General features: G+C 45.6%; 1 protein-coding gene across 2 annotated transcripts in view; it reads right to left on the bottom strand.

Annotated features, from left to right (window-relative positions):
- The window catches only part of IFRD1 (interferon related developmental regulator 1), a 579,560-nt gene that overhangs the window by 293,447 nt on the left and 260,126 nt on the right, over positions 1-25,987 (bottom strand). For both annotated transcript variants that reach the window (XM_044088679.1, XM_044088680.1), the window contains one exon: positions 2,126-2,283. In XM_044088679.1, the coding sequence (XP_043944614.1) occupies positions 2,126-2,283 (158 nt within the window). The remainder of the gene's footprint in view (positions 1-2,125; positions 2,284-25,987) is intronic.

The following is a 25,987-nucleotide window of genomic DNA, read 5'->3' as shown; positions in this document are numbered from 1 at the left end:
TCACAGTCACAATCTATAGACACCTGGGTTTGGCTTGAATTAAAAGTAACACTGTTGGCATACCTTATTCTTTCTTACAAAACCTATACTCGCACTACCCCAACTCTTACCAACTTGGTGAAATATCTCTGGACCTCTGTTCAGAGTCCCATCTAGTGAGCATTTCCAGGGCTTACATGAAACATGCAGTACTTGTTTCTCAGTACAGGCAGCAAAAATATGGAACTGCCTCTTTTTAACTGAACTTTGCAAAAAAAAATAAAAAATCTACAAATGTCTTTAATCAAGTTTTAAAATGTTCACTTAAAAGACTATACACATTGCATCTATGGGGGTTACAGGATTCTAGCAAACAACCCCTTCTCTACCACTGGATTCCTAAATCAATGAGCGGTTTCCACAATCTACTCAAATGGCACTAAACCAAATTATTTCTACCGTTTCTCACAGTTATTACATTCACCCATTTTCTGCACTTTTTCCCACTCCCTTTTAATGTCTACATTCAACCATTAAGTAGCAATTTACTTTACAATAACCTTTTGCTGTTAGCTGAACTCTCTACAGTGCCACAAATATTATATTACTCTATTCATCTCCCTCTTACTATCCATTCATTACACCACACACTACAAAACTCCTACTGAGATAGCCAAATATTGCCTGCTACCCATCCGTCTCGCTCTTAAAATCTCTGGCTACCTTCTTCTCAGTACAGTTTTATTAGTGACTGCCAGAAGTTGCTGACCAAACTTCACCATAACAATTATCCCGCAGCCCTGCCCAGTTTGGAATCTGCCACTCACTAAGTGTTTTTAAAGCTACTAAACACTTGGCTGGTACCCTGGAATATGAGTCTAATGAGTGATTTCAGGCAACACAAATGTGTAAAGATGAGTATATTCTTATGTTTATTCCAGTTTTAGTCTCATGTTACAATAATTTAAATTTAGTACAGTAAACTTTCTTAGAATTATTTCTGTACTTGCCCTGTGTTGTCTAATGCCTTACACAGACATTTTTATGCCTACCCAGGAGCATGTTTTACTGCTTAACAGTGGTTCTAACAGCGACAAAGGGTTTTCCCCGATCTCCACTGCACATCACTGATATTTTATCCACTAGGTAACACTTGTTTAGAGTGTTTCTAACTGCTGGATATCTTGAAAAGTCAAGGAACATTAAGTATTAATCACACTTCATAACTGTACCAAATAATGACAGAATGTGTCTTTCTTCCTAGACCTCCACCATAAATAGGTTCTTACCAATGAGATTTCATAAGTTTCAATAATTACTGCTTGACAAGCTTGGATCAACCTAATAAATAGGTAGTCCTACAAGGCCACTGACTGCATGTCAGTAAATTAAGATGCCCAAACAATATTTCAAGAATAGCTCAGTCAAACATATACCATCCTTATGGGAATAAAATGGAAGGTTCGCTATAAAGAAAAATTGTGTTTTTATGTCCCAGTGAGAAAGAGGAAAAAAATAAATACAGTAAGGCCGAAAGCAGAAAAACTCCCATTAGTCAACTACTGTACCAAAACAGATATACAATAAAGCAGTGCCACCAAGGTCCGGATCTTGTTAAAAATCTTATGTGGCCTTTATTTTCAGTTTCTTTTACTGTTTACAGTTCAGAGGGAAAGCAAAGTTATTTCTGGCAATAAAGTTTGGTCATTTTAAAGACTTAAAAATGAAAAGGAAATGGAAACAAAGACCAAATCCTTACCAAATTTTAGTCAGCAATGAAATTTAAATAAGATGTCTGCAAATACAATGGTTCAAATCCCTTGGCTGACTGCAAGAAAGAGCATTATAGTACTTATACGAATCTTTATATAAATCTAAATGAATCACCAGAGATAAAAATGCACTTTTGAGGCCTTCACAAACCAAACATGGCTCCAGTCACCCTACTATGATGTACGTGCATCAGAACTAAGAAAGGATTAAACAATAACTTTGCAAATAGCAATTTTATGTAAAAGCATTAATCAACGCTGGACCGAGTACAGTCTTAATGATATGAATTATATTATTCAGACTTTCACTGAGGGCAGCATTCTAGAGGAAAGAAAAGACCTAGTGGATGCACACAATGAAAACAAATACTTACTGCAGTTCTGGCCTGCAGGTTTGCGGTCCCGTCACAAATGATTTTCTTGAGAATGGGTTTGAGATTCTTAAAAACCTCCTCACTTTCAATTCCAGCTCCGACCTGAATGCACAGGAGACTTGCGAGTGAGGCAGCTGCACACTGCTCAGCACTGTTACCTGAAAAAGGACCACATCTGAATATTAAAGACAGGGGTGACCCTCACCATTCATGCTCATGTCTTGTCTATAACACAAGAAATTTATTTGCTGTGAGACAACACTTCCAGCACCCAAATGAAGCATGACAGACATGACATGCAAATGCAATAACCCTGCAGTAACTAGAAAGTACAGTTGTGTACACTTACCATAAATGTAGATGTTTAAGTGTATTCACTGTTGCAGTTATTACATTTGGGTTATCTTCTTGCAAGTAGCCCTCAGTCGGCCTGATTAACAAAGTCTTGGGTCCTGCGTCGGTTGCTGTCCCTTCTTCCATGACGTCAGGTCATCAGGGGTACAAAACATGCAGCCAACGCCATTACATCAGTTTTTCTTGCCCCAGATGTCAGGTGGCCCCTAATGGGAAGCAATTAAATATTAAAGTACAATGACATATCTCCAACAAAAAAGCAAATACACCAAAAAGGCTTTTAAGCATAGTAAAGGAAAGTAGAGGTATAGCCAAAAGAAGTTAGGGGGCTGGAGGGAGGGTAACCAGGACTGCAACGGTGAATACACTTGAACATCTACATTTACGGTAAGTGTACACAAAGTACAGTTTTGTACCTACCATAAATGTAGATGTCCGAACTGGATAGCATCTGCAGTCATAACAACTGGGTTGTCCTGTCGTCAGGCAGCCCTTCAGTCGGCCGGATTCCAAAGTCCGGGTCCGGCTTCGGCTGATGTCGCACTTCACCCGACGTCATCTCTGCTGGTCTCCGGGTATAAAGGCATCAGCCGACGCCATTTTCTTCAGTGTTTCTTGCCCCAGATGCCAGTTGCCCTTCCTGGAAGGCTAATTTTTGGATAAATGCCAATGTTTCCAAAAGGATAGAAGGCAAACTCAAAAAATAAGCATGTATGTACATATATACAAACAAATACACCATAAGAGACTCCCCCCACTAGCTAGCTATTTGGAGGGTAGATACCCTAGGAGTACCACAGAGGGGAAGGAGGGAGGGTAATCCTGACTGCAGATGCTATCCAGTTCGGACATCTACATTTATGGTAGGTACAAAACTGTACTATGTCCTTCATGGATGCATCTGCAGTCATAACAACTGGGTAGAATACCATAGCCAACTAAGGGAGGAGGAATAAATTAGATTATGGTGTGGTTAGGATCCCTTGCAGGACAGCAGTGGCAAACCCTGCTCGGGATCTGGAGTACAAAGGTAAGTTATAATGCTTGGCAAATGTATGCACGGAGGTCCAAGTAGCCGCCTCAATAATGTCCTTGGTTGCCACTCCTCATAAGAAGGCTGTGGTAGTGGCTGTTGCCCTTGTAGAATGAGGCCTTATGTTCTGTGGAATTGGTTTTCCATGGAAGGAGTAACAGAATCGTATGCAATTTCCTATCCATTTGGAGATTGTCTGTTTGGAAATAGCTTTTCCTTCCCTTCCTGTTGCATAGGCTACAAAAAGCTGGTCAGTTTTTCTGCTATTTTTTGTTCTGTCCAGGCAGTAGCGTAACTGTCTATGTACATCCAAGGAATGCAGCATTCTTTCCCCTCTGTTTTGTGGGTTGGGAAAGAAGGTAGGTAGGTGGATTGCCTGGTTTAAAGACACTCTGGATATCACCTTAGGCATAAACGTAGGATTAGTCCTCATGGACACTCTATCTTGGTGGAAGATTAGGAAGGGCTGTACTGCCATTAAGGCCTGAAGCTCAGAGACCCTCCTTGCTGAGGTTATTGCCAGTAGGAAAGCAGTTTTCCACGATAGATGCTGTAGGTCCGCTGTAGCTGCTGGTTCAAAAGGTGCGAGTGTCAATTTTTCTAGCACAAAGTTCAAATCCCAAGCTGGCAATGGTGGTTTCCTTGGAGGTTTTACATTCTTGATTCCTCTGAGGAACTGCCTGAGTAAAGGATGTGAAAAGACAGGTGGATCAAAGCTGTATTCTGCTGAAATAGCTGATGCATGTATCTTGATGGAGGAATAGGACAGGCCTGTATGTAGAAGCTCTGCCAGATACTCCAGAATGTTAGCCATATCTATAATTGACACATCTTTTCCTCTTTCGGTGCTCCAAATGACAAACCTTTTCCATTTTCCTGCATAGTTCCTTCTTGTTGAAGGTCTGCGGGCTTCAAGGATAATGTCTTTAACCCTTTGGGAAAGTTCTGGGTTAGTTGCTGCTATGTGATGTTCCATGCAGTCAGTTGTAACGTTTTTAGATTTGGATGCATGATGCTGTAGTTGTTCTGAGTTAACATCAAAGGCATCAGGGGTATTGGCCACATGTGGTCCCGAGACATGCTCCTCAGCAATGGGTACCAGTGTTGTCTTGGCCAGTTTGGAGCTATCAGGGTTATCCTTGGACGTTCCTCCTTGATTTTTAGTAATACCTTGTGTATCAAGGGAAGAGGTGGAAATGCATATGCTGTTAGACCTTTCCAGCTGAAGGAAAGCGAATCCACTTTCCATGCAAGTGGGTGGAATGTCCTTGTGCAGAATTTTTTGAGCTGGTGATTGAGAGGGGAAGCGAATAGATCTATCTGTGGCCTTCCCCATTTCGTTGAGATGGTCTTGAAGATGTCCGGGTGTAGCATCCATTCGTGGGCATCCGATGTGGTTCTGCTCAATATGTCTGCTAGAGTATTGTCCTTTCCCGGTACAAATATTGCCTGTAACTGGATGTTGTAGCTGAGTGCCAGGTTCCAAAGCTCCAAAGTCATTCTGCATAGGAGGTATGAATGAGTGCCTCCCTGCTTGTTGATGTACCACATGACTGTGGTGTTGTCTGTCCTTATCAAATGGCCCTCTTTGAGAAATGGTCTGAAATTTTGGATTGCCAGTTTTACTGCCAGCATTTCTTTTAAGTTGATGTGCAGTTGGAGTTGATCCTGCGTCCACAATCCTTGTATGCATTTGTCCAGCATGTGAGCCCCCCATCCTAGGTCTGAGGCGTCTGTTGTGATGGTCTGGCTTGCTTGATAGCTGTGAAAAGGTAAGCCTGGGTTTGACTGGCATGCTTGCGCCCACCATAGGAACTCCTGTTTTAGGCATGGGATTAGAGGAATTTCTGCTTCTAGGCTGTGCCTGTGTTGGGACCATAAATTCCTTAGGTACCACTGTAGTTTTCTCATATGTAGTCTGGCATGTGGAACCAAGATTATGCATGATGCCATGTAGCCCAAGGCCTGCAGGACTTTTCTTGCTGTTAACTTGTTCTGTTTTGTTAGAGCCAAGAAGTAAAGAGGGAGTTCTTTTTGTTTTTCTGCGGTTAGGAATGCCATTTGTTTTACAGTGTCCAATTCCGCTCCCAGGAATGTCCTTGTTTGGGATGGTATCAGCCTTGATTTTTGTAAATTGACTGTGTATCCCAGTGCTTGTAGCAAGTAAATGACCCTTTGTAAATCTGTTGTCAGCTTGCTTTTGTTGTCCCCTTGTAGCAGGCAGTCGTCCAGGTATGGGTAAATTTGGATTCCCTGTAGTCTGCAGTGGGCGATTACTGATGCCAGGCATTTTTGAATACTCTGGGCGCAGTAGATAAGCCAAAGGGCAATGCTGAGAATTGATAATGCTCTGATCCTGCAAGAAATCTGAGGTATCTTCTGCAAATTGGTCGAATGGGGACGTGCAGGTATGCCTCCTTGAGATCTAGAGTTACCAGCCAACACTCCTTGCCCAGCACGGGAAGAAGTTGCTGTAGGGTCAGCATTTTGAATTTTGGGACAATGATGTATGTATTTAAGGTGGACAGGTCGAGAATAGGTCTCCAACTTTTTTCCTTTCTTGGAACTAAGAATAGTCTGGAGTAAAATCCTTTGCCTTGTTCTGTTATTGGCACTCTTTCCACAGCTCTCATCTTCGCTAATTGCATTATCTGCTGTAGAGCTTCTGTTTTTTGATTTGGAGGCAGGTTTGGCATTCCTCTTTTGACTGGTAAAGTGTGGAAGTGGAACCGGTAACCTTGGTCTATGGTTTGCAAAATCCACTTGTCTTTTGTGATGTAGTGCCAGTTTTTCAAAAATAAGGTTAATTTTCCGCCTAATGGGACTGCTATTTGTTCCCTGGTAGGCGGATGTAGGGTTAAGTCACTGTAATTGTGCTGTTGTAGTGGTAGTGGCTGTGTCTGTGCCTCTGTTATTACCTTGCCACTGTCGTCCTCTGTAGGCACCTCCTCTGGATTGGTTTCTGCCTCTGGAACGTCTATTCCTGCCCCTTTGGGATCTTGTGGAGTCAGGAAAGGACCAATTTTTGGCAGGCCAGTTCCTGCTAAACCTTGGGGGCTGAACCTGCAAGAAATCTTTAACCGTTTGAACAGATTTTGCCTTTTCTTCCATTTTCTTCATTATCTGCTGGGCAGGTGTACCAAACAAACTGGTCTTATCCATAGGAGCATCTAATAACTTAGCTTTAACATGATCCGTAAGACTTGTTCCTTCAGCCATGCATGTCTTCTTATCACTGTGCCAGTCATGGCTGATCTAAATGAAGCCTCCAGTGCATCATAGCCACATTTTAAGGAATGGTTACTAACCTGTTGTATGTTATTTACCATTTCTAATACATATTTCTTATCTATAGAGTCATCAGAGGATACTTTTTTAGTTAACTGATCAAGCATAAACTCTTGGTATTGTATCATGTGAAACTGACAGTTTAAAGCTCTAGCTGAGAGAGTAGCTGAGGTATAAACTTTTTTGCCCCATCTGTCTAGAGACCTGGCTTCCCTTTCAGAAGGAATAGGGTTTTTTGCTGTGGTCGAGGCTACTGCCTTAGGCCCCTGGGATATAGTTTCGGGGTCTGCAAGTGGGGCCTTGTATAGATGGGTAAGGAATCTGGTGCAGAGCAGACATCATTAAAAGCATCGTCCACAACAGAGAGAACAGGAGGTATAGCTAAAGGCCTGTGTTGTGGAAGGTGCAGAAAAGTCCTAAGTCTTTTTCTGGAATCTGAGAAATCCTGATGCTGCCATTGGAATTGTTCTCGCATGGCATGTAAGGTTTCCCCAAAGGAGAATTCTTCTGGTGGAGAAGCAGCTGGAATGGATTCTTCAGCATCTGAGTCTTCATAATTGGAGAAAGGAGCCTCTGGCTGGTCTGTAATATCTGAGTCATCCGCAGAATCATCAGAGGACACAGGCTCGGGGGGCTCTGCCCTAGGTCTCTTCTCTGGGGGCTGAGATGCCCTGTCTGGGTGAGATTGAGATCCCCTAATTAAGGATATTAAATCTTCTGCCAGAGTAAGCATTTGTGAACTAGAAGTAGGCCTGGTTGAGGGGGGTTTAACAGGCACTGATTTAGTAGACTTGGCTGCTTTAGCCCTGGCAAAAGCCTTAATGGACATGGCTGCAGGAGGCCTAGCAGCACCACGTGCTGGGGTAGAGACATCCAAAGGGATGGTGTCTGATAATTCACTAGAAACCACTGTAGTAGGTAAAATTTCAGAGGCCGATTCAAGTAATGTAGCAGGAACCTCAGAAGTAGTCAAAGATTCAGCTGTGCTTTGATCAGTTTTCGGTTTCGCCGAAACAGAGACACTCGTGGTTTGCTTAACCATGGTTTCGGCCGAAACCGTGGACCGCGAGTGTCGGTCTTTTTCTTTGCGTTTCTTAACAATTTGGGTAGTCGGAGGATCCGACGGCATAATGTATGCAAAATCTGAACCGAAAAACTGTTCAGCAAACTCCGACCGACGCCTAAGCGTTCGTCGGTTGAAGGAAGCACAGGCCGAACAGGCTGCTACGTCGTGGTCTGGGCCTAAACAAGGCAAACAGTAAGAGTGGAAATCTTTATGAGGTATTTGTTTCCCACAAGTTAAACAGTTATTGACTTTTTCTGACATCGGCTGAGGCAAGAAAGAGTCCCCAACGGGGTACTTAGCTTTTAGAAGTCTTCGAAGTAGTATTCGGTAGTAGTAATCTCTGGATCCGACCGACCGGCACTTGCGAACAGCTTCTGCTTCGGGCGCCACGCGGCAAGAAAGACTGAAGAAAATGGCGTCGGCTGATGCCTTTATACCCGGAGACCAGCAGAGATGACGTCGGGTGAAGTGCGACATCAGCCGAAGCCGGACCCGGACTTTGGAATCCGGCCGACTGAAGGGCTGCCTGACGACAGGACAACCCAGTTGTTATGACTGCAGATGCATCCATGAAGGACATCTGTACTATGTTCTTCGTGTTTCAATGTTGCACTCATTACATTTGGGTCGATTCCCAAAGCTATGGTTGGGAGGAGGAATTTAGATAGCATTAGGACCAGCTATAAGGCCCTGCAAGACTGCACTGGCAAAGCCAGCCCTGGATTTAGAGAAAACTGGCAAATGATAATGCTTGGTGAAAGTATGTACAGAACTCCAGGTAGCAACTTCTAGGATGTCTCTGGTAGGGACGCCTCTGAGAAAGGCTGTAGAGGTAGATGCAGCCCTGGTGGAGTGAGGTCTGATCCCCTGGGGAATAGGTTTTCCATGGTGCTCATAGCAAAAATGAATACAATGGCCTATCCATTTAGAAATGGTTTGCTTTGAAATAGCCTTCCCCTCTGCCCCTGCAGCAAATGCCACCAGCAGTTGTTCAGATTTTCCTTTGAGGTTTAGTCCTGTCCAAGTCGAATCTAAGTTGTCTATGCACATCTAAGGAATGCAGTATCTGTTCCCCTTTGTTCTGTGGATTGGGAAAGAAGGTTGGCAAATGAATGGACTTATTAAGTGCCACACTGGATACCACCTTGGGCAAGAAGGATGGACTGGTTCTGAGGAACACCCTGTCCGCATGAAAGATGATGAAAGGCTCCACTGCCATAAGGGCCTGTAATTCAGAAACCCTTCTAGCTGAAGTGATTGCTAAAAGGAAAGCTGTTTTCCAAGAAATAAATTTTAAGTCTGCAGTAGCAGCTGGCTCGAAAGGAGCTAGAGTGTGTTTCTCCAAAACAAAGTTAAGGTCCCAGGCAGGGGTTGGAGCTCCCCTGGGTGGTCTCAAATATTTGGGCCCCCTGAGGAACTGCTTGAGCAGTGGATGAGAGAAGAGGGGAGGTTCTGTGTTATAATTAGCTGAAATGGCTGAGGCGTGGATTGTAATGGAGGAAAAAGACAGGTCCTAGTGAAGCATCTCAGTTAAGTACTGTAAAATCGGAGGTAAATTGGGCACTGCTGTGCTCATCCCTTGAGACTGGTTCCAGGCACAGAATCTTTTCCATTTTTCAGCATAAGATTTTCTAGTACTAGGCCTCCTGGCCTCTAAAATGATATCCATCACAGGTTTACTGATGAATGGTAAAGGAGAGATTATGTAATTAGCCAGGCTGCAAGGTTCAGTGTTAGAAGCTGAGGGCGCAGAATTTGGTTCTCCTGCTGATACAACAGGGAAAGAGTCCGAGGCAGGTGCCATGGGGATAACTGTGACACACTGTGCAGGAGGGGGTACCAGTGTTGGCATGGCCAGTCTGTAGCAATCAAAATCATCCTTGGTTTGTCCTGTTTGATTTTTAGTAGTACTCTGGAGAGCAGAGGCAGAGGGGGGAAGGCATAGACTGATAGTTTTTTCCAGCTGAAGGACAGAGCATCCACTTTCCCAGCTGAAGGACAGAGCATCCACTTTCCAGGCTTGTTTGTGGGGAGTCCTTGTGCAAAACTGGTCCAATTGGTAGTTCTGAGGAGAGGCAAACAGGTCTATATCTGGGCTCCTCCATTTGCTTGTCAACATGTTGAAAGTCCTTGGTTCCAGTTTCCACTCATGTGGGTCCAAGAGGTTTCTGCTTAGTCCGTCTGCCAGTGTATTTAATTTTCCTGGCAGGAATTGAGCTTGTAGGTGCACTTGGTAGCTCAAGGCTGTGTTCCACAATGCCATGGCTAGTCTGCAAAGGGGGTAAGAATGCATATCCCCCTGCTTGTTTATGTACCACATAAACAGTGGTGTTGTCCGTCTTTAGTTGTCCTGGAAGAATGTCGTCCTTGAAGGCTGTCAGAGCATTCTGTACAGCTAACATTTCTTTTTGATTGATATGCAGGTGCATTTGACTTGGGTTCCATTTGCCCTGAATGCACTTCCCTGCCAGGTGAGCCCCCTATGCATAATCTGATGAGTCTGTTGTTAGGGTTTGGGCGGCAGGGGGATGGTGTGAAAGATAGTCCCTTGTTTTGGTGCAGTCTTGCATATGGAATTAGAAGAATGCAGGAGGCCATGAACCCCAAGGCTTGTAGTATTTGTCTTGCAAGTAGCAGGGTTTTTGTGGCCACTTGTTTGAAGTAGGTTGTCAAATTAATTTGTTTCTCTGGCGTGAGGTAAGCCATCTGGGAAGTTGTATTCAAGCTTGCTCCCAGGAATATAATTTGTTGACAGTGTACCAGGTGTGATTTTGTTTAGTTTATGGTGTACCCCAGACAAGTTAGAACCCTTTGTACAAAGGCCAGATGATTCAAAAGTATGTCCTGGCTTTCTGCTTGAATTAGACACTCGTCCAGGTATGGGTATATTTGAATATTTCTTTGCCTGCAAAATGCAATAACTGGAGCTAGGCACTTTGTGAATACCCTGGGAGCAGTAGATAAGCCAAAGGGCAGTGCAGAGAACTGATAGTGCATGTAGCCTGCTTTGAAGCATAGATATCTTCTGCAAGATTCCCTAATTGGGATGTGCAGGTATGCTTCTTTTAAATCTAGTGTTGCCAACCAGTCATCTTTGCCTAGCATAGGAAGTAAAAGATGAAGAGTCAGCATCTTGAATTTTGGAATCTCCAAAAAGGTGTTTATAGTAGACAGGTCCAGGATAGGACGCCATGAATTGTCTTTTCTGGGTACCAGGAAAAGTCTCGAATAGAAACCTTGTCCCTTTTCCTCTTCTGGTACCGGGTGAATAGCCCCCATGCTTAAGAGAGAAAGTACTTGTTTTTGGGCTTCTGCCCACTGATTTGGGGGTAGGTCCGGCCACCCTATTGGTGTTGGCAACATGTGGAAGGGAAATCTGTATCCCTGGGACACTATATTTAAAACCCATTTGTCCTGAGTAATGTGTTCCCAATTCTTTGCATGAAGAGCAATCTTTCCCCTCAAAGGGGCAGTCAGTTGATAAGTGCTTGGAAACTTTAAAAGGAAGTCATTGAGACAGTTCACCATAGGGGGGATTCTTATTACATATATATATATATATATATATATATATATATATATATATATATTCAATATGTTTTATTTAATGTATTTGTATTGCATTTTAGTTTTACTTTATTTTATATCCATTTTTATATTTATTTATATTCATTTATTCTTATTTTCACTACTCATTTTTTATTTAGAAGTAATATTCATTTAATTTAATCATTGTAAAATATTTAGTTAACACCTTAATTGAATTTTTAGTAATTAATAGGGTGTGACCTGTGTATTTAAGTGAGGCAATAACCACAATGTTCATTCTGAAGAAGTTCGTCTTATCGGACGAAACCCGGGTAAATTGCAACTTGTGTTGTGCTTGTGCTTGTTTATAACAATAAATATCCATTATTGCTGTGGAATCGGAATCATCTTTCTTCAGCGTGGATTTATATCGTGAGTGAATTTGCTGTGGCAATTCCCGGCTGCCTGAACTCCTTGGTCTTTTTATTACAAGTTTTATTTGTACTTTGGATATTTGGGATTCTTATTACTCCCAGACTTGGAAGTGGAGGCCCCCCATTGCTTAGTCATGTGTGTCCCCTGGGACCGAAACCTGGGGTTTTTGCTGTGTCTGTGTTTGGCTTGAGAAGACCTGGAAGGGGCTGGAAAGGACCAATTCTTAGGGGGTCAGTGCCTACTAAATCTAGGAGGCTGAACTTGTAAGAAATCTTTAACAGTTTGCATAGATTTAGCTTTATCTTCCATCTTTTTAAGAACTTCCTCAGCCTTGTTGCCAAACAGGCGGTCCTGATTTAAGGGAGCATCCAACAATTTAGCTTTAACATGATCAGGCAAAGATTGCTCCTTAAACCAAGCATGCCTTCTGAGCACAGACCCACTAACAGCAGCCCTGCAAGAGGCCTCTAATGAATCAAAACCACATTGCAAAGTATGTTTTCCAACCTGTTCAGCAGAATGCATTAAAGCCTGTAATGCTTTATTTTCCACACTGTCAGGAATCAACATCATTTTCTGTTTAAGCAGTCCAATAACATGTTGCTCATACTTTAACATATGAAACTAGCAGTTTAAAGCCTTAATGGCCAAGGTTGCAGAAGTGTAAACCTTCTAACCCCATCTATCCAGCGCCCTTGAGTCTCTATCAGAAGGGGTAGGATTTTTGGCAGTAGACGCCTTAATGCCCTTGGGCCCCTGTGAAATAGTCTCTGGATCTGCAATAGGATTTTTAAAAAGGAACTTGTGGGACTCGGGGATCCTGTAGTATCTGTCAGGTTTTCTGGGAGCAGGAGGCAAGGAATCAGGGGCCAAACTAGATTCCGAAAAAGCATCAACAATGTCTAGTACAAGAGGAATAGCTAAAGGCCTATGCTGAGGTAGGAGAAGGAAATCCCCAAGCCTCTTTTTTGAATCAGAAAAATCCTGGCTTTCCCAGTGGAAATGCTCCCTTAGAGTATGTAAGGTTTCCCCCAAAAAAAAATCCTCAGGAGGGGAAGCAGAGGAAATGGAACCCTCTGCATCAGAATCTTCATAAGTAGATAAGGGCAAATCCAGATCATCAGAAAAAAGTACAGTTTTGTACCTACCATAAATGTAGATGCTCGAGTGTCTTCACTGCTGCAGTCATTACACTTGGGTTATCCTGCCGTCAGGTGGGCCCGCAGTCGGCCTGAGTTCCAAAGTCTTGGTCCGGCGTCGGTTGCTGCCGCCTCTTCCTTGACGTCAGTGCACCAGCGGCATATAAGAAGCAGCCGACGCCATTTTCTTCAGTTTTTCTTGCCCCAGATGTCAGGTGCCCCCAAAAATGGTAGGCAATACATACTGCTAATAAAACATACAAAAAAGGTAAAAATAAAACCTTCATTAACCAGCAAATACACCACAAAGGTAGTATAGGTTAGTCCCAGATAAGAAAGAGAGGCTGGCGGGTGGGTAACCTGGACTGCAGCAGTGAAGACATTCGAACATCTACATTTATGGTAGGTACAAAACTGTACTATGTTCATCGTGTTTCACTGCTGCAGTCATTACACTTGGGTAGAATCCCAAAGATGAGTTTGGGTGGCTGGCTCTATAGAGGATTTGGTGTGGCTATGAGGCCCTGCAGCACTGCAGTGGCAAAGCCAGCTCTGGATCTAGAATAAAGAGGCAAATGGTAATGCTTGGTAAAGGTGTGCAATGAACTCCAAGTTGCAGCTTCCAAGATATCTTTGGTAGGTACTCCTCTAAGGTAGGCAGTAGAGGTAGCAGTTGCCCTGGTGGAATGTGGTCTAATGTTAGATGGTACAAGTTTTCCATGCTGTGTGTAGCAGAACCAGATACAGTGTCCTATCCACTTTGAAATGGTCTGCTTTGAAATAGCCTTTCCCTGTGATCCTGCAGCATATGATACAAACAATTGTTCAGTTTTTCTGAAAGCTTTTGTTTTGTCCAAGTAGAAGCGTAATTGCCTGTGTATGTCCAAGGAATGTAGAAGTCTCTCCCCTTCATTCTGGGGATTTGGATAAAAGGTTGGCAGGTGAATAGTTTGGTTAAGAGCCACGTTGGATACCATCTTAGGCATAAAGGAAGGGTTTGTCCTTAAAGAAACCCTGTCTTGGTGGAAAATGATAAAAGGCACCACTGCCATTAGTGCCTGTATTTCTGAGACTCTTCGTGCTGAGGTTATTGCCAGAAGCACAGCAGTTTTCCATGATATATATTTTAACTCTGCTGAATTGGCTGGTTCAAAAGGAGGCAAAGTGAGCTTTGCCAAAACGAAATTGAGGTCCCAAGTTGGTGTTGGTGCTCTCCGGGGCGGTCTTATGTTTTTAGCCCCTCTGAGGTACTGCTTTAGCAAAGGGTGAGAAAAAATAGGAGGATCTGTGTTGTAATGAGCCGAGATGGCAGAAGCGTGAATCTTAATGCATGAGAAGGATAGTCCTTTGTCCAGCATCTCAGTCAAGTATTGTAGATCTGAGGAATGTTAGGGACCAGAGGACCAAGGTTTTGAGACTGGTTCCAGGCACAGAATCTCTTCCACTTTTCTGAATAAGATTTCCCAGTGCTAGGCCTCCTGGCCTCCAAAATGACATCCATAAGAGCTTTAGAGAGAGAAGTTGTCTGTTTGGTTATTGAATTTTCCATGCTGCCAGGTTTAAAGTTTTGAGCTGACTGTGCATATCTGATTGTTTTGCTGAGTCAGAAGGTGTGGAACTGAGGCAAAATCCAAGGTGGACCTTGAGCCAAGTTCTTTAAGATTGGGTACCAGTGCTGGTGTGGCCAGTCTGGAGCAATCAGAATCATCTGTGGTTTGTCTTGTCTGGCTTTTAGGAGTCCCATGATGCAAAAAACTCCCTCACCAGCCTCAGTAAGAAGCTGAGATCCCTTATAAAATCCTCAAAAGCTAGTTACGAAAATAAAATTGCCAAAGATTCCAAAGACAACCACAAGGCATTCTATAGTTATGTCAAGAATCTAAATGGCAATGCTCAGATCTGCTCTGAGCTACAACAGAATGGCATTAAATATACTGATCCCTAGGATATTGCCAATATCGTGGCAGATCGATTTAGTGCCAACTTCACTCCCCTCTCACCCCCTAAAGGGCCCATCTCAATACCAAAAGATTGCCAAATTCCGATAATCACAGCCACACAGGTAGAAACAGCACTCTCCAAAGCTAAGAATACAGCATCCATGGGACCAGAAGACATCCCAGGCTGTGTACTACATGAACTATAAAATGAACTGGCACCCCACCTAAGTGTCATGTTTAATCATAGCCTCACCTCAGGCTTCATGCCCACTGAGTGGCGCACAGCTACAGTTATCCCGCTCCATAAGGGAGGATCCACCTTGGATCCTGGGAACTACCGTCCCATCAGTCTGACAAGCCTGATCTGCAAGGGCATGGAACGCATTACCATGGAACTTATAAACAAAGATATTGGCAACCTCCAGATACTGGACCCCACCCAATTTGGGTTTGTGAAGGGCCGATCTGGTCTCCTGAATCTGATTGACTTCTTTGAATTGGTCTCCAGAGCTGTGGACGAGGGTAAGGAGGTCCACACAGCCTATCTGGACCTCGCCAAGGCCTTCGACACCATCCCCCACTCTGGAATCATAGATAAACTTACTAAGCTGGGCATAAATCCCTACGTCACTCGATGGGTTGCCAACTGGCTTACTGACAGAACCCAGACTGTAAAAGTAGCTGACTCCAAATCCAGCTCCAGACAAGTGACAAGTGGAGTACCTCAGGGTTCAGTCCTGGGACCACTCTTGTTTGGCATCTACTTCTCTGAAGTACAGGCCAACACTAAGGGACTTTGACTAACAAAGTTTGCAGATGACTACAAACTGGGAGCCATTATTGAATCCCCAAATGATGTGGATATTCTACAAAAGGGCCTTACAGAAACAGATGCCTGGTGCCAGAGCCATGGGCTCAAGCTTAATGCCAAGAAATGTATAGTCATCCCCTCTGGAAAAAAACATGTACCCATGAACTACTACATAGGTGGCAGGACACTAAACATCGAAAGTGTGATGAGAGACTTAGGGACATAAGTGGACAGTGGTCTCACTTTCGATAACCACATCGCCACAACAGTCAGGAAATCCTTCTACGTGGCACACCTCATCACTAAGGGCTTTTCATCCAGAAAAAAGGAGGTAATTGTCCCACTGTACTCATCTCTCATTAGACCCATTACAGAGTATAATGCCCCATTTGGTATGTACCTCACAAGACATCTGCAACAGCTGGAAAGGCCGCAGAAATACCTCACTAAAAGAATCACAGGCCTAAAAGCAGATGCCATATGCTGACAGTCTAAAAAACTCCAGCTATACTCTGTGGCATATCGTTTACTCAGAGGCGATCTCTGCTTAACATACAAGGCCATGTCAAACCCTGAGCTGTTGAACATGCTCCACTTAAAGAAATCCCAATCCCTCAGGGCCACACGCTCCAGGGATCTAAACCTTATCATCACAATGAACAAAACATGCTGGAGGGATAGGTTCCTGACCCAGAGACTCCCCATACTCTGGAATAGACTGCCCATACAGGTCAAGCAGAGCACCTTATTGGCCCTCTTCAAAAGGAACCTTGATGATTGGATGGGAGATTGGGAGATAGGAAATTCACTCCGGGATCATGTCAGTCGCCCTGCTAGACAGGGGCCCAGACAAGTAAATATTGGGCGAAAAAATTTCCAGGGAATTGTTATGCCTAGGCTTGCACAGGCCTTAGGGCCGGTGGCCTAGTACCAACCTATGAACCTAAGAAAGGAGAGGCAGTGGTGGGAAGGCATAAACGCTTAGGTTTTTCCAGGTGAACGAAAGTGCATCCACTTTCCATGCTTGTGTGTGATAAGTCCTTGTGCAGAATTTTTGTAGGTGGCAATTCAGTGGGGAGGCAAAGAGATCTATGTCCGGGCACCCCCATTTTTGCATTATCATGCTGAAAACATGTGGATTTAATTTCCACTCGTGAGGATCCATGATGTTTCTGCTTAGGTCTTCTGCCAGAGTATTTATCTTTCCTGGCAGGAATTGTGCTTGCAGATGAACTTGATACGTTATAGCCGTGTTCCACAAGGTCATGGCTTTCCTGCATAGGGGGTAAGAATGAGTGCCCCCTTGCTTGTTTATGTACCACATCACTGTGGTGTTGTCCGTCCTTATTAATAATTGTCCTGGATGCAGAAGGTCCTTGAAAGCTGTTAGGGCATTTTGTACATCCAACATCTCTTTTTGATTGATGTGAAGAGGCATTTGTTCTGTGGTCCATTTGCCCTGAATACATTTTCCTGCCATGTGTGCTCCCCAGGCGTAATCCAAGGCGTCTGTTATAGTCTGCCTGGCTGTGGGTAGAGTGAAAGGCTGACCCTTGTTGAGGAGACATGCCTGTGCCCACCATCTAAACTCCTGTTGTAGGCAGGGAATTAGAAGTATTACTGTCTCCAAGCTGTGTGAATGTTGAGACCAAACACTTTTTAGGTACCCCTGTAATTTCCTCATAATCGTTCTCAGAGGAAGAGAGGTCTGGAGTGCTCGCAACGCTAGAAACACCGCTCTCATCTCCAGAACACTGATGTGCAGGTGTACCTCGTGATCTTGCCACGTGCCTTGGACCGTCCTGCCAAGATAATGCCCCCCTTACCCCATCTGGGAGGCGTCCGTGGTCGGCGTGGCCACTGGGGACATAGGAATCAAGCTCCTCCCTTTGTCCAGATTGGTGGAACATAGCCACCAGTGGAGGTCCTGTTTGCACCGTTCCATGAGAAGTATCAAGTGGGAAAGAGGAAGTTTCTGAAACGACCATTGGACCGAAAGGAGCCACTGTAGGATCCGCATGTGTAACCTGGCTAGAGGCACCAGCATGATGGTGGTGGCCAGGGAACCCAAAAGCTGGAGAACTAACCTGGCTTGAACTCTTTTGAGGGGCAACAGTGCATGGATCTGAGACTGCAACACTCTCATTCTCTCTTGTGGCAGAAAGGCCCGCATTTGAATAGAGTCTAGCTCTGCAGCTATAAAAACAGCACGCTGTGAGGGCAGCAAGGCAGACTTTTCCCAGTTCAAAGTAATTCCTAGTTGTTGACAAAGTGTAATGGTAGCCTCCCTGGCTTGAATGAGGAGATGCCTGGTGGGGGCAGCGAGAAGCCAGTCATCCAGATATGGAAACACCTGGAATCCCTGACGTCTCAGGTGAGCTGTCACCACTGCCAAACACTTGGTAAACACCCTGGGGGCTGTGGCGAGACCAAAGGGCAGGGCACGAAACTGGAAGTGACTGGCTCCTAGCCGGAAGCGTAAGTGACTCCTGGATGCCTTGTCCATTTTGATGTGGTAGTAGGCATCCTTGAGATCGATGGAGCACATCCATACTCCTTTTTCCAGCAATGGAAAAATGGACTGAAGCGTGACCATTCGGAGCTTGGACTTCAGAACGTAGTGATTCAGTCGACTGAGATCCAGAATGGGTCTCAGGTCCCCTGTTCTTATTGGCACCAAAAAGGAGTCTTGAGCAAGTTCCTGATCGATATGATCTGAGGGGACTGGTTGGATGACTCCTTTTTCTAGCAGCTTTGCAACTTCTAGTGCTGCTTGATCCCACTGACTGGGTGGGACATCCGGGATTCTTCTGACTGGAGGGGTTGTTGATAAAAAGGGGATAGTGTAATTTCCGGTAACTATTCGAAGCACCCAATGATCCTGGGTGATGCTTTCCCAGGCTTCTCGATGCAATGAAATTCGGCCACCAACTGGAAAAGCATAGTCAGGCAACGCCTCAGGAATGCTGAAAGGAAGATCAGCAAAAGGAATCGCGGTCTCCCGAGTTGCGGGGGCCTCCTCTGCCTCTAGGACGGTGTCTTCCAGAATAATTTCCCCCTCCTCTGCAGGGGGACTCACCTTGAGCTGCAGGGAAGGACCTCTGAGACTTCTTGAACCACATTATCCCCCCTCTCTGAGCCTTGGGGTAAGGCCTAGAAGGGAGAGAGAAATGAGCCCCTACGGCAGATAGGGTCTTTCCCCTCCTGTTCGCATCTGGTGAGGGTGTCTTTCGCTTTGGTACTGAAGAGAGAGGACCCATCAAAGGGGTGTCAGTGAAGGAAGATTTAAAGGCCTCCGCGAAATGACACAGGTGCACCCAGGCTTGCCTTCAGAGAGCTACACCTGAGCTAGCTGCCATACTCGCCCCTTCAGCTGCATAAGATATGAGCCTCATGGACGAGTTGACAATGTAACCAAGGGTAGACAACTGGGCGTTAACAGTCTGCGCTACCGCCTCAGGTATGTTACCCGTCAGAGTATCTCCTAGCTCCTTAAGGAGATCTCGTTGGAGCAGAGTGAATTAACAAAGGTAATTCAGCGACCACAAGGTGAAGGTCGCCGAAGACAGGGTACGCTTCCCGTACCGGTCCATACTCCTGGACTCCTTGTTAGGAGGATGGATGGAAGAAGAAGTCTCTGCGACTTCCTGCTGAGTGACTGCCGCCACCAGCAAGGCATCTACAGAAACCCCTTTGGACAGAACTCTTTCCCCGGGGGAGCAGAAAGGAACTTATTTAGATGTCTGGGCACCGGTTCCCCGGAATCAGCGTTCTCCCACACCCTACGATAAATCAAATCCAGGAGTTCGTCGAAGGGTGGAGAAACCCAGGAGGCGGAGGGTTGAGCTCCGAAGGCCTTGAGGAATACCAACTCCTCCTCAGAGAGGGTCTTGGAAGGCCAGTCGCCTCTCTGCCTCAAAATCTCCAGGATGTCGGAGAAACAGATATCATCGGAAGACGACTTAGGGGACCCCTCTGACTCCTCGAGGTCAGTATCGGAATTGAGGGACTCATCCTGGGAGTCTATGTGCTTCCTCTTGCACAACTTCTTTCTATGGGGCTCCTCAGGCACAGACTCTGAGGGGCCCTTAAAAAGTAGGGGAGCGCTCAAGGGGGTATCCTCAGACCTTCGGGCTCCGCCATCCACAGATAGGGGGGCATCAGAGGTTCTAGCCGGGGTGTAGGGGGATGGAATGACCGATCCAGGTGATGTAACGGACGATCTGGCCAGTGCGCTCCTCATGGCCTCGAAGGCAGGTCCCCCCGAATCAGAGGACTGACCCATCTCCGTGACCACGACGGAGTCGAGATTCCCCGAGCCGATGCACCGAAAATGAGGCTCGGAACCAACAGGAGTCCCGAGGAATCCCCCTCGGGTCCGACTGAGGAAACCCGAGTACCAAAACCAGAGGACGGAACTGACATGGTTGGAGCTGACGCCGGCTCCGATAAGCTCACATGGGGTATCGGAGCCGACACGAGAACATCACTCGACACATGGGTGCTCGGAGGAGGAATCATCGGTACCAGAATAGGAACTGGCTCCGGAGCTGACTGGGTCAGAGCCGAGAACAGTTTTACTAACACCGGCGACTGCAGGAGCCTCTGGTCCACCTTATCCACATCCAAATCAGCCTAGAGGATTTGGAAGAAATAGAAGGAGATCGGGATCTCCTACCTGGAGACGCATGCCTGACACTGGGTGACCGGCTCTGAATAGGCTCCAATAATATCGGAGCCAAGGTCGACTCCAGTACAACAGATACCTCCTGCAACTCCGAGGACAATGGAGCTGAGGAGGTAGTATCCATTTTCGAAACCTTATCCTGCAGCCCCGAGGACAATGGAGCCGAGGAGGAAGTATCCATTTTCGAAACCTTCTCCTACGGCCCCCAGGATAATGGAGCCGAGGAGACTGTAACCACTTTTGAAACCTTCTCTGAAGACTCCGAGGAGGCAGACGGAGCCGGAGATCTTTTCTTGGCCTTAGAAGGCTTAGACTTAGCACTAGAAGATGAAGAAGAATCTAAGGCCTCCTCAAAGGAGGGCTTAATCAGGCCCTTCAAAATCAGCTTATTTTTTCTTTCCTGCAGTACCCTAGGGCTAAAAACGTGGCAAAAACTGCAGGACTCTTGCAGGTGAATAGCACCAAGACAATAAACACAGATGGAATGCCCATCTGTAATGGACATTTTATAGCCACATTTCGTACACTTTTTAAACCCGGAGGGTTTATGCTCTTTCTGTTCTTTAGACATGTTAATTAACAGCACACTCTCAAGCGACAGCGACAGACACAAGAGGAAGGTGGGAAAAACCAAATAATACTAACGGCAAAGGAAACTAAAGTAAACGTTTCTTTGGAGCAGCAGGGAAACTGACTACCACAAGAACAAAACCAGAAGTTTTACCCAACGAAACAACACTGGAGAGGACTAGGTCCTCTAAACGGGCCTAGCCCGCGAAACAGAGGGATACCACAAAAACACACAACTCAAAAACGCTCACAATGAAACTTTGCCAAAAAGAGAAGACTAGCTATTAAAATAGCTTTTTCAAGATAACAAACTGCTAAAATACTTAGAAAAAGTATTTGAAAGGGTACTTAGCCACAGCCAAGCGAGACCACGTCCTAACTCTACGAGCGGCAAACGAGATCTGGGGCTAGGGCGAGGTGCATCTTGGGATACTGGGTTAGCCCAGCCAATTGGAGACTTCGTGCTAGAGAATAAGTTGGCCGAGTCGGAGCCGATTCTCGGCTCCAAACCCGTGAGTAAAGAATGTAGGCGAGATAGGACCACATAACATTGTTTGTTCTCCAATCAGAGTAGATGTACAGGTCGCCCATTCTACACCTCACATTCAGCTTTAGCAAAATCTTTACTGAAAAATGTACAGTTGTGTACACTTACCATAAATGTAGATGTTCAAGTGTATTCACTGTTGCTGTCATCACACTTGAGTTATCTGCCTGCAGGTAGCCCTCAGTCGGCCCGAATACCAGAGACAAAGAAGTTATGTACTCACCATAACATTCCATCTGAGTAGTTAGACTTCATTTGTCAGCAACCTGTGGGTTCCGGATCTGATACAGATCCGTGCCAGCAGCTTACCAATCTAAAGATCCGAGCTCCAAGCTCCTCCCCCTTACCCGTACTACACTGCAACCTCCTTCCAATCCTCAGATCGAGTTTGCCATACATCGCATGCCACACAACAACCTAAGATACCAAAAACCTGACCCGAACACATACACCACGCTCCTTAGACTCAGAACATCGAGCCCAAACTGAGAAATAAACCACCCAGGTCAGGGGGAAGGAGGGGAGGGAAGGTTGCTGACAAATGAAGTCTAACTACTCAGATGGAACGTTATGGTGAGTACATAACTTCTTTATCTGAAGTAGTTAACTTCATTTCCTCATCAACCTGTGGGACAGAGTCTCCAGCTACCCGAAATCTTGGGAGGCCCTTAAGGAAGGATATTCCGGAGCACTGCAGAGCCAAAGGAAGCCCTTCCTCTAGACACCATATCCAGCTTATAATAAGTAATAAAAGTGTGAGAGGAAGCCCAGGTAGCTGCTGAACAAATGTCATCCATGGAAACTCTAGACCAGAATGCAGCAGAAGTAGCCATAGAAAGGGTAGAATGAGCATGAACCCCTTCTGGTTCTGGTAATCCAAGTTGTTTATAAGCTTGTAAAATATAAAGCGAAATCCATTTAGCGAGAGTCACCTTCGAAACTGGTTTCCCTAAAAACGGTTTAGCAAAGGAAACAAAAAGCTGATCAGATTTACGGAAAGGTTTGGACATATCTAAGTAAAAACGGGTCTATATCAGTCCGTCAAAACAGCTGATGATCGAACACCAGATGTTCGATCTGTGAAGTTCGAACACTGATTATCGCAAAGCCGCAGAACACCAAATTCTTTCCCAGGGAAAGAATTCGGTCTGCCGTTTCTGTGGCTTCACGATTATCAGGACTGTGGTGACAAGTTACGGGTCAAGTTAAGGTAAGTGTGCAATTGTGTGGACATTAGGATTAGGGCATGGGTTAGCTGAGTTAGGGTTAGGGCGCAGGTGAGGTGGGTGTGTGATAGTGACAGACTTTACGGTTAGGGCGGGATAGGTGAGTTAGGGTTAGGGCGCAGGTCAGTTGAGTGTGCGATAGTGACGGACCTTAGGGTTAGGGTTTGGGTTAAGGTAAGTGGATAGATAGTAGTGTATGTACAGTTTAGTGTAGGGTTAGATGTAGTGTTTGTGTGTGGATTGCTGTTTTTTGGTGTGCTTGTGTTGTATGGTGTTTCTTGGAACAGCGATTGTTTTCCCTGGGAAAAAAAAAATTGCTGTTCTGAGACTTCGATGTTTTTGTACTTCGTGGTTAGAAGTTCGAACATATGGTGTTCGAACTTCAGCTGTTTCTGTGAACTGATATAGACCCAGTAAAAACTTAACTGCCTGTGAACATCCAGTAAATGAAGTTTGTATTCCCCTTTATTTTGAAAATTAAGGAAAAATACAGGCAAATTAATAGACTGATTAATGTTGGACTCCGAAGCAACTTTAGGAAGAAAAGACGGGTTAGTCCTGAGAGACGCCCTATCCTTATGAAAAACTAGATATGGGGTTTTCATACACAGTGCTTGAAGCTTCGACACTCTTCTGGCTGAAGTGATAGCTACCAGAAAGGCTGTCTTCCACAGCAAGAAATTCAAGTCAACTGATGCTGCAGGCTTGAACGGGGGCGCAACTAAGGCCTTAAGAACCAATGTCAAATCCCACGGAAGGGAAGGATTTTTGACAGGAGGTCTCAGTAGAAAAGTACTTTTAATAAAGGTCTTGCAAATTCTGGCAGCAGCTAGAGAACCTGAATTTTCTCCTACATGAAAATGGGATATAGCCACCAGCTGAGCTTTCACTGTGGAAGAGCTGGCCCCTTGTTGGAAAATATGTAACAAAAAGTCTAACACCACTGGAACTGTAGTGGTAAAAGGATCCAGATTTCTCTGAGAAGCCCAAATGGAAAAACTTTTCCATTTACTACCTTACACTTTTCTGGTAGAAGACTTATGTGCCGCTACCAGAATGGATTTAACTGGGGAAGAGATACACAGACAACTAATGGAACTGGAGCAACCAAGCTGTGAGCTTGAGGCTGTCCAGATTCGGAGGAGGAATTTCCAAGGGATGACTAATGAGATCCGGAATGGGATCCAAAATCCAGGGCGGAGCTAGAAGATAAGACCGTAGGCAAAGGAACCAAACTTGACAAGGCCAGAATGGGGCTACGAGGATAACTCTGATCCCCAACCGATGAGCTTTCTGTAAGAATTTTGTCATGAGTGGACGCGGGGGATACGCATAAAGAAGAACAGGTGGCCAAGCATGGACAAGAGCGTTTCTGGGGACTTCCCCAGTTGGGGGAATCAAAGCGAAAAACTCGCTGCACTTCACATTGGACGGCGATGTGAAAAAATTGCAGCAAGGCTGACCCCACTGAGGAAGACCTGTTCCACTACATAAGGGTTCAGAGGCCACTCGTAAGGCGAAAGGATAGTCCTGCTTAATTTGTCTGCCAAAATGTTGAACCGACCCGGGATGTGCGTTGCTATCAGAAAATGGTTGGTGATCGCCCATTCTTACACTCTCATGGCCTCTCGACAAAGTGGATAGGACCTGGTTCCCCCCTGTTTGTTGATGTACCAGACCACTGACATATTGTCTGACTGGATCGCAATAGTTCCCAGAGGAAGAAAGGTATTAAGGGCGGGCCTGCAACGCTAAAAGGACTGCTCTCATCTCTAGAATACTGATATGCAGAACGGTCTTGCTTGGTGTCCACGTGCCTTGGACAGTCCTGCCTGAGCAATGCCCCCCCCACCCTAAGCGGGAGGTGTCTGTGGTCACCGTGGCTTGGGCAGAGGCGTAACAAAGTGGCGTCCTTCTCGCAGATCCTGGGAATGAAGCCATCACATGAGAGAAGCTTTGCACACTTTGCTTAGAGGAATCGGAAAGTCTAGAGACTGACATAGTAGAGACCACTGAACTTGCAAAGTCCACTGTAGCACTCTCATATACAGACGTGCGCAAGGAACCAGATTTACAGCTGCTGCCATGGACCCCAGAGCTCTCAGAATCAACTCCGCTGGTGGTGCAGGAGTCTGAAGAAGTGCCAAGACATGAAGGGCCAGGCTCCGAAGTCTGTCTGGGGTCAAAAATATCCTGGCCTGAAGAGAATCTATTCCTGCCCCTATGAAGTCTAGAATTTGAACAGGTTGGAGAGAAGACTTCTTGATGTTTACTGTGATTCCCAGCTGATTCAACAACAGAAGAAAAGAGTTTCTGGCTAGCACAAGTTCATGCCTGGTGGGAGCAGTGAGAAGCCAGTCGTCCAGGTATGGGAAGACCTGAATGTCCTGAAGCCTCAGGTGGGCCACTACAACTGCCATGACCTTGGTAAACACCCTGGGGGCTGTGGTGAGACAGAAGGGTAGGACCCTGAACTGGTAGTGACTGGCTCCTAGCCGAAAACATTGGAACCTCCTGGATCGCCTGTCCATCAGAATATGGTAGTACGCATCCTTGAGGTCTATCGAGCACATCCAGTCTTCCTCCTGCAAGAATGGCAAGATGGATTGTAAAGTGACCATCCGGAACTTCTCCTTGGCAATGGACAGGTTCATTGTGGATAGGTCAAGGATCGGCCTTAAGTCCCCAGTCTTTTTTGGCACCAAAAAGAACTTGGAATAGATGCCTGATCCGGACTGGTATGGGGGCACTAGCTGGATTGCTCTTTTATCTAGCACCTTTTTTATTTCCAAAGCTGCTGCCTCCACTTGAGTGGGTGGGACGTCCGGGAGGCGCCTTGTGGATAGGGGACTGTTTATGAAGAGAATAGAATAGCCTCTGGATATTATTCGAAGCATCCAGGGATCTGACGTGATGGCCTCCCACTGGGCTAGGAGCCTCAAAAAACACTCCCCAAATGCCTCCAGAGAGGAGCAGTTGGGCAACCCTTCAGGGCTGCTGCATGGGCCGGTCGGAAAAAGGTTCCTGTTAAGTTCTTTGGTCCCCCTCTGCCTCTGGGCCGGCATCCAGCTTGTCCCCCTCTGCCTCTAGGGGAGGAGGAGTCTGGGGCATTCCGGACTGCTGAGACTTCCGAAACTACAACTTCTTCTGCTCTTGCTGGTTCCTGGAGAAGGACCTTTAAGGGTTGGAGAAGCGGATCCTGAAGGCCAACAGCATTTTCCCATTCTTCTTGCTCTGG

This window comes from Protopterus annectens, chromosome 11.part0 (assembly GCF_019279795.1).
Source record: "Protopterus annectens isolate FY-2018-M chromosome 11.part0, PAN1.0, whole genome shotgun sequence".
NCBI lineage: Eukaryota > Metazoa > Chordata > Ceratodontiformes > Protopteridae > Protopterus > Protopterus annectens.
This window is presented reverse-complemented; position numbering and strand designations above follow the sequence as displayed.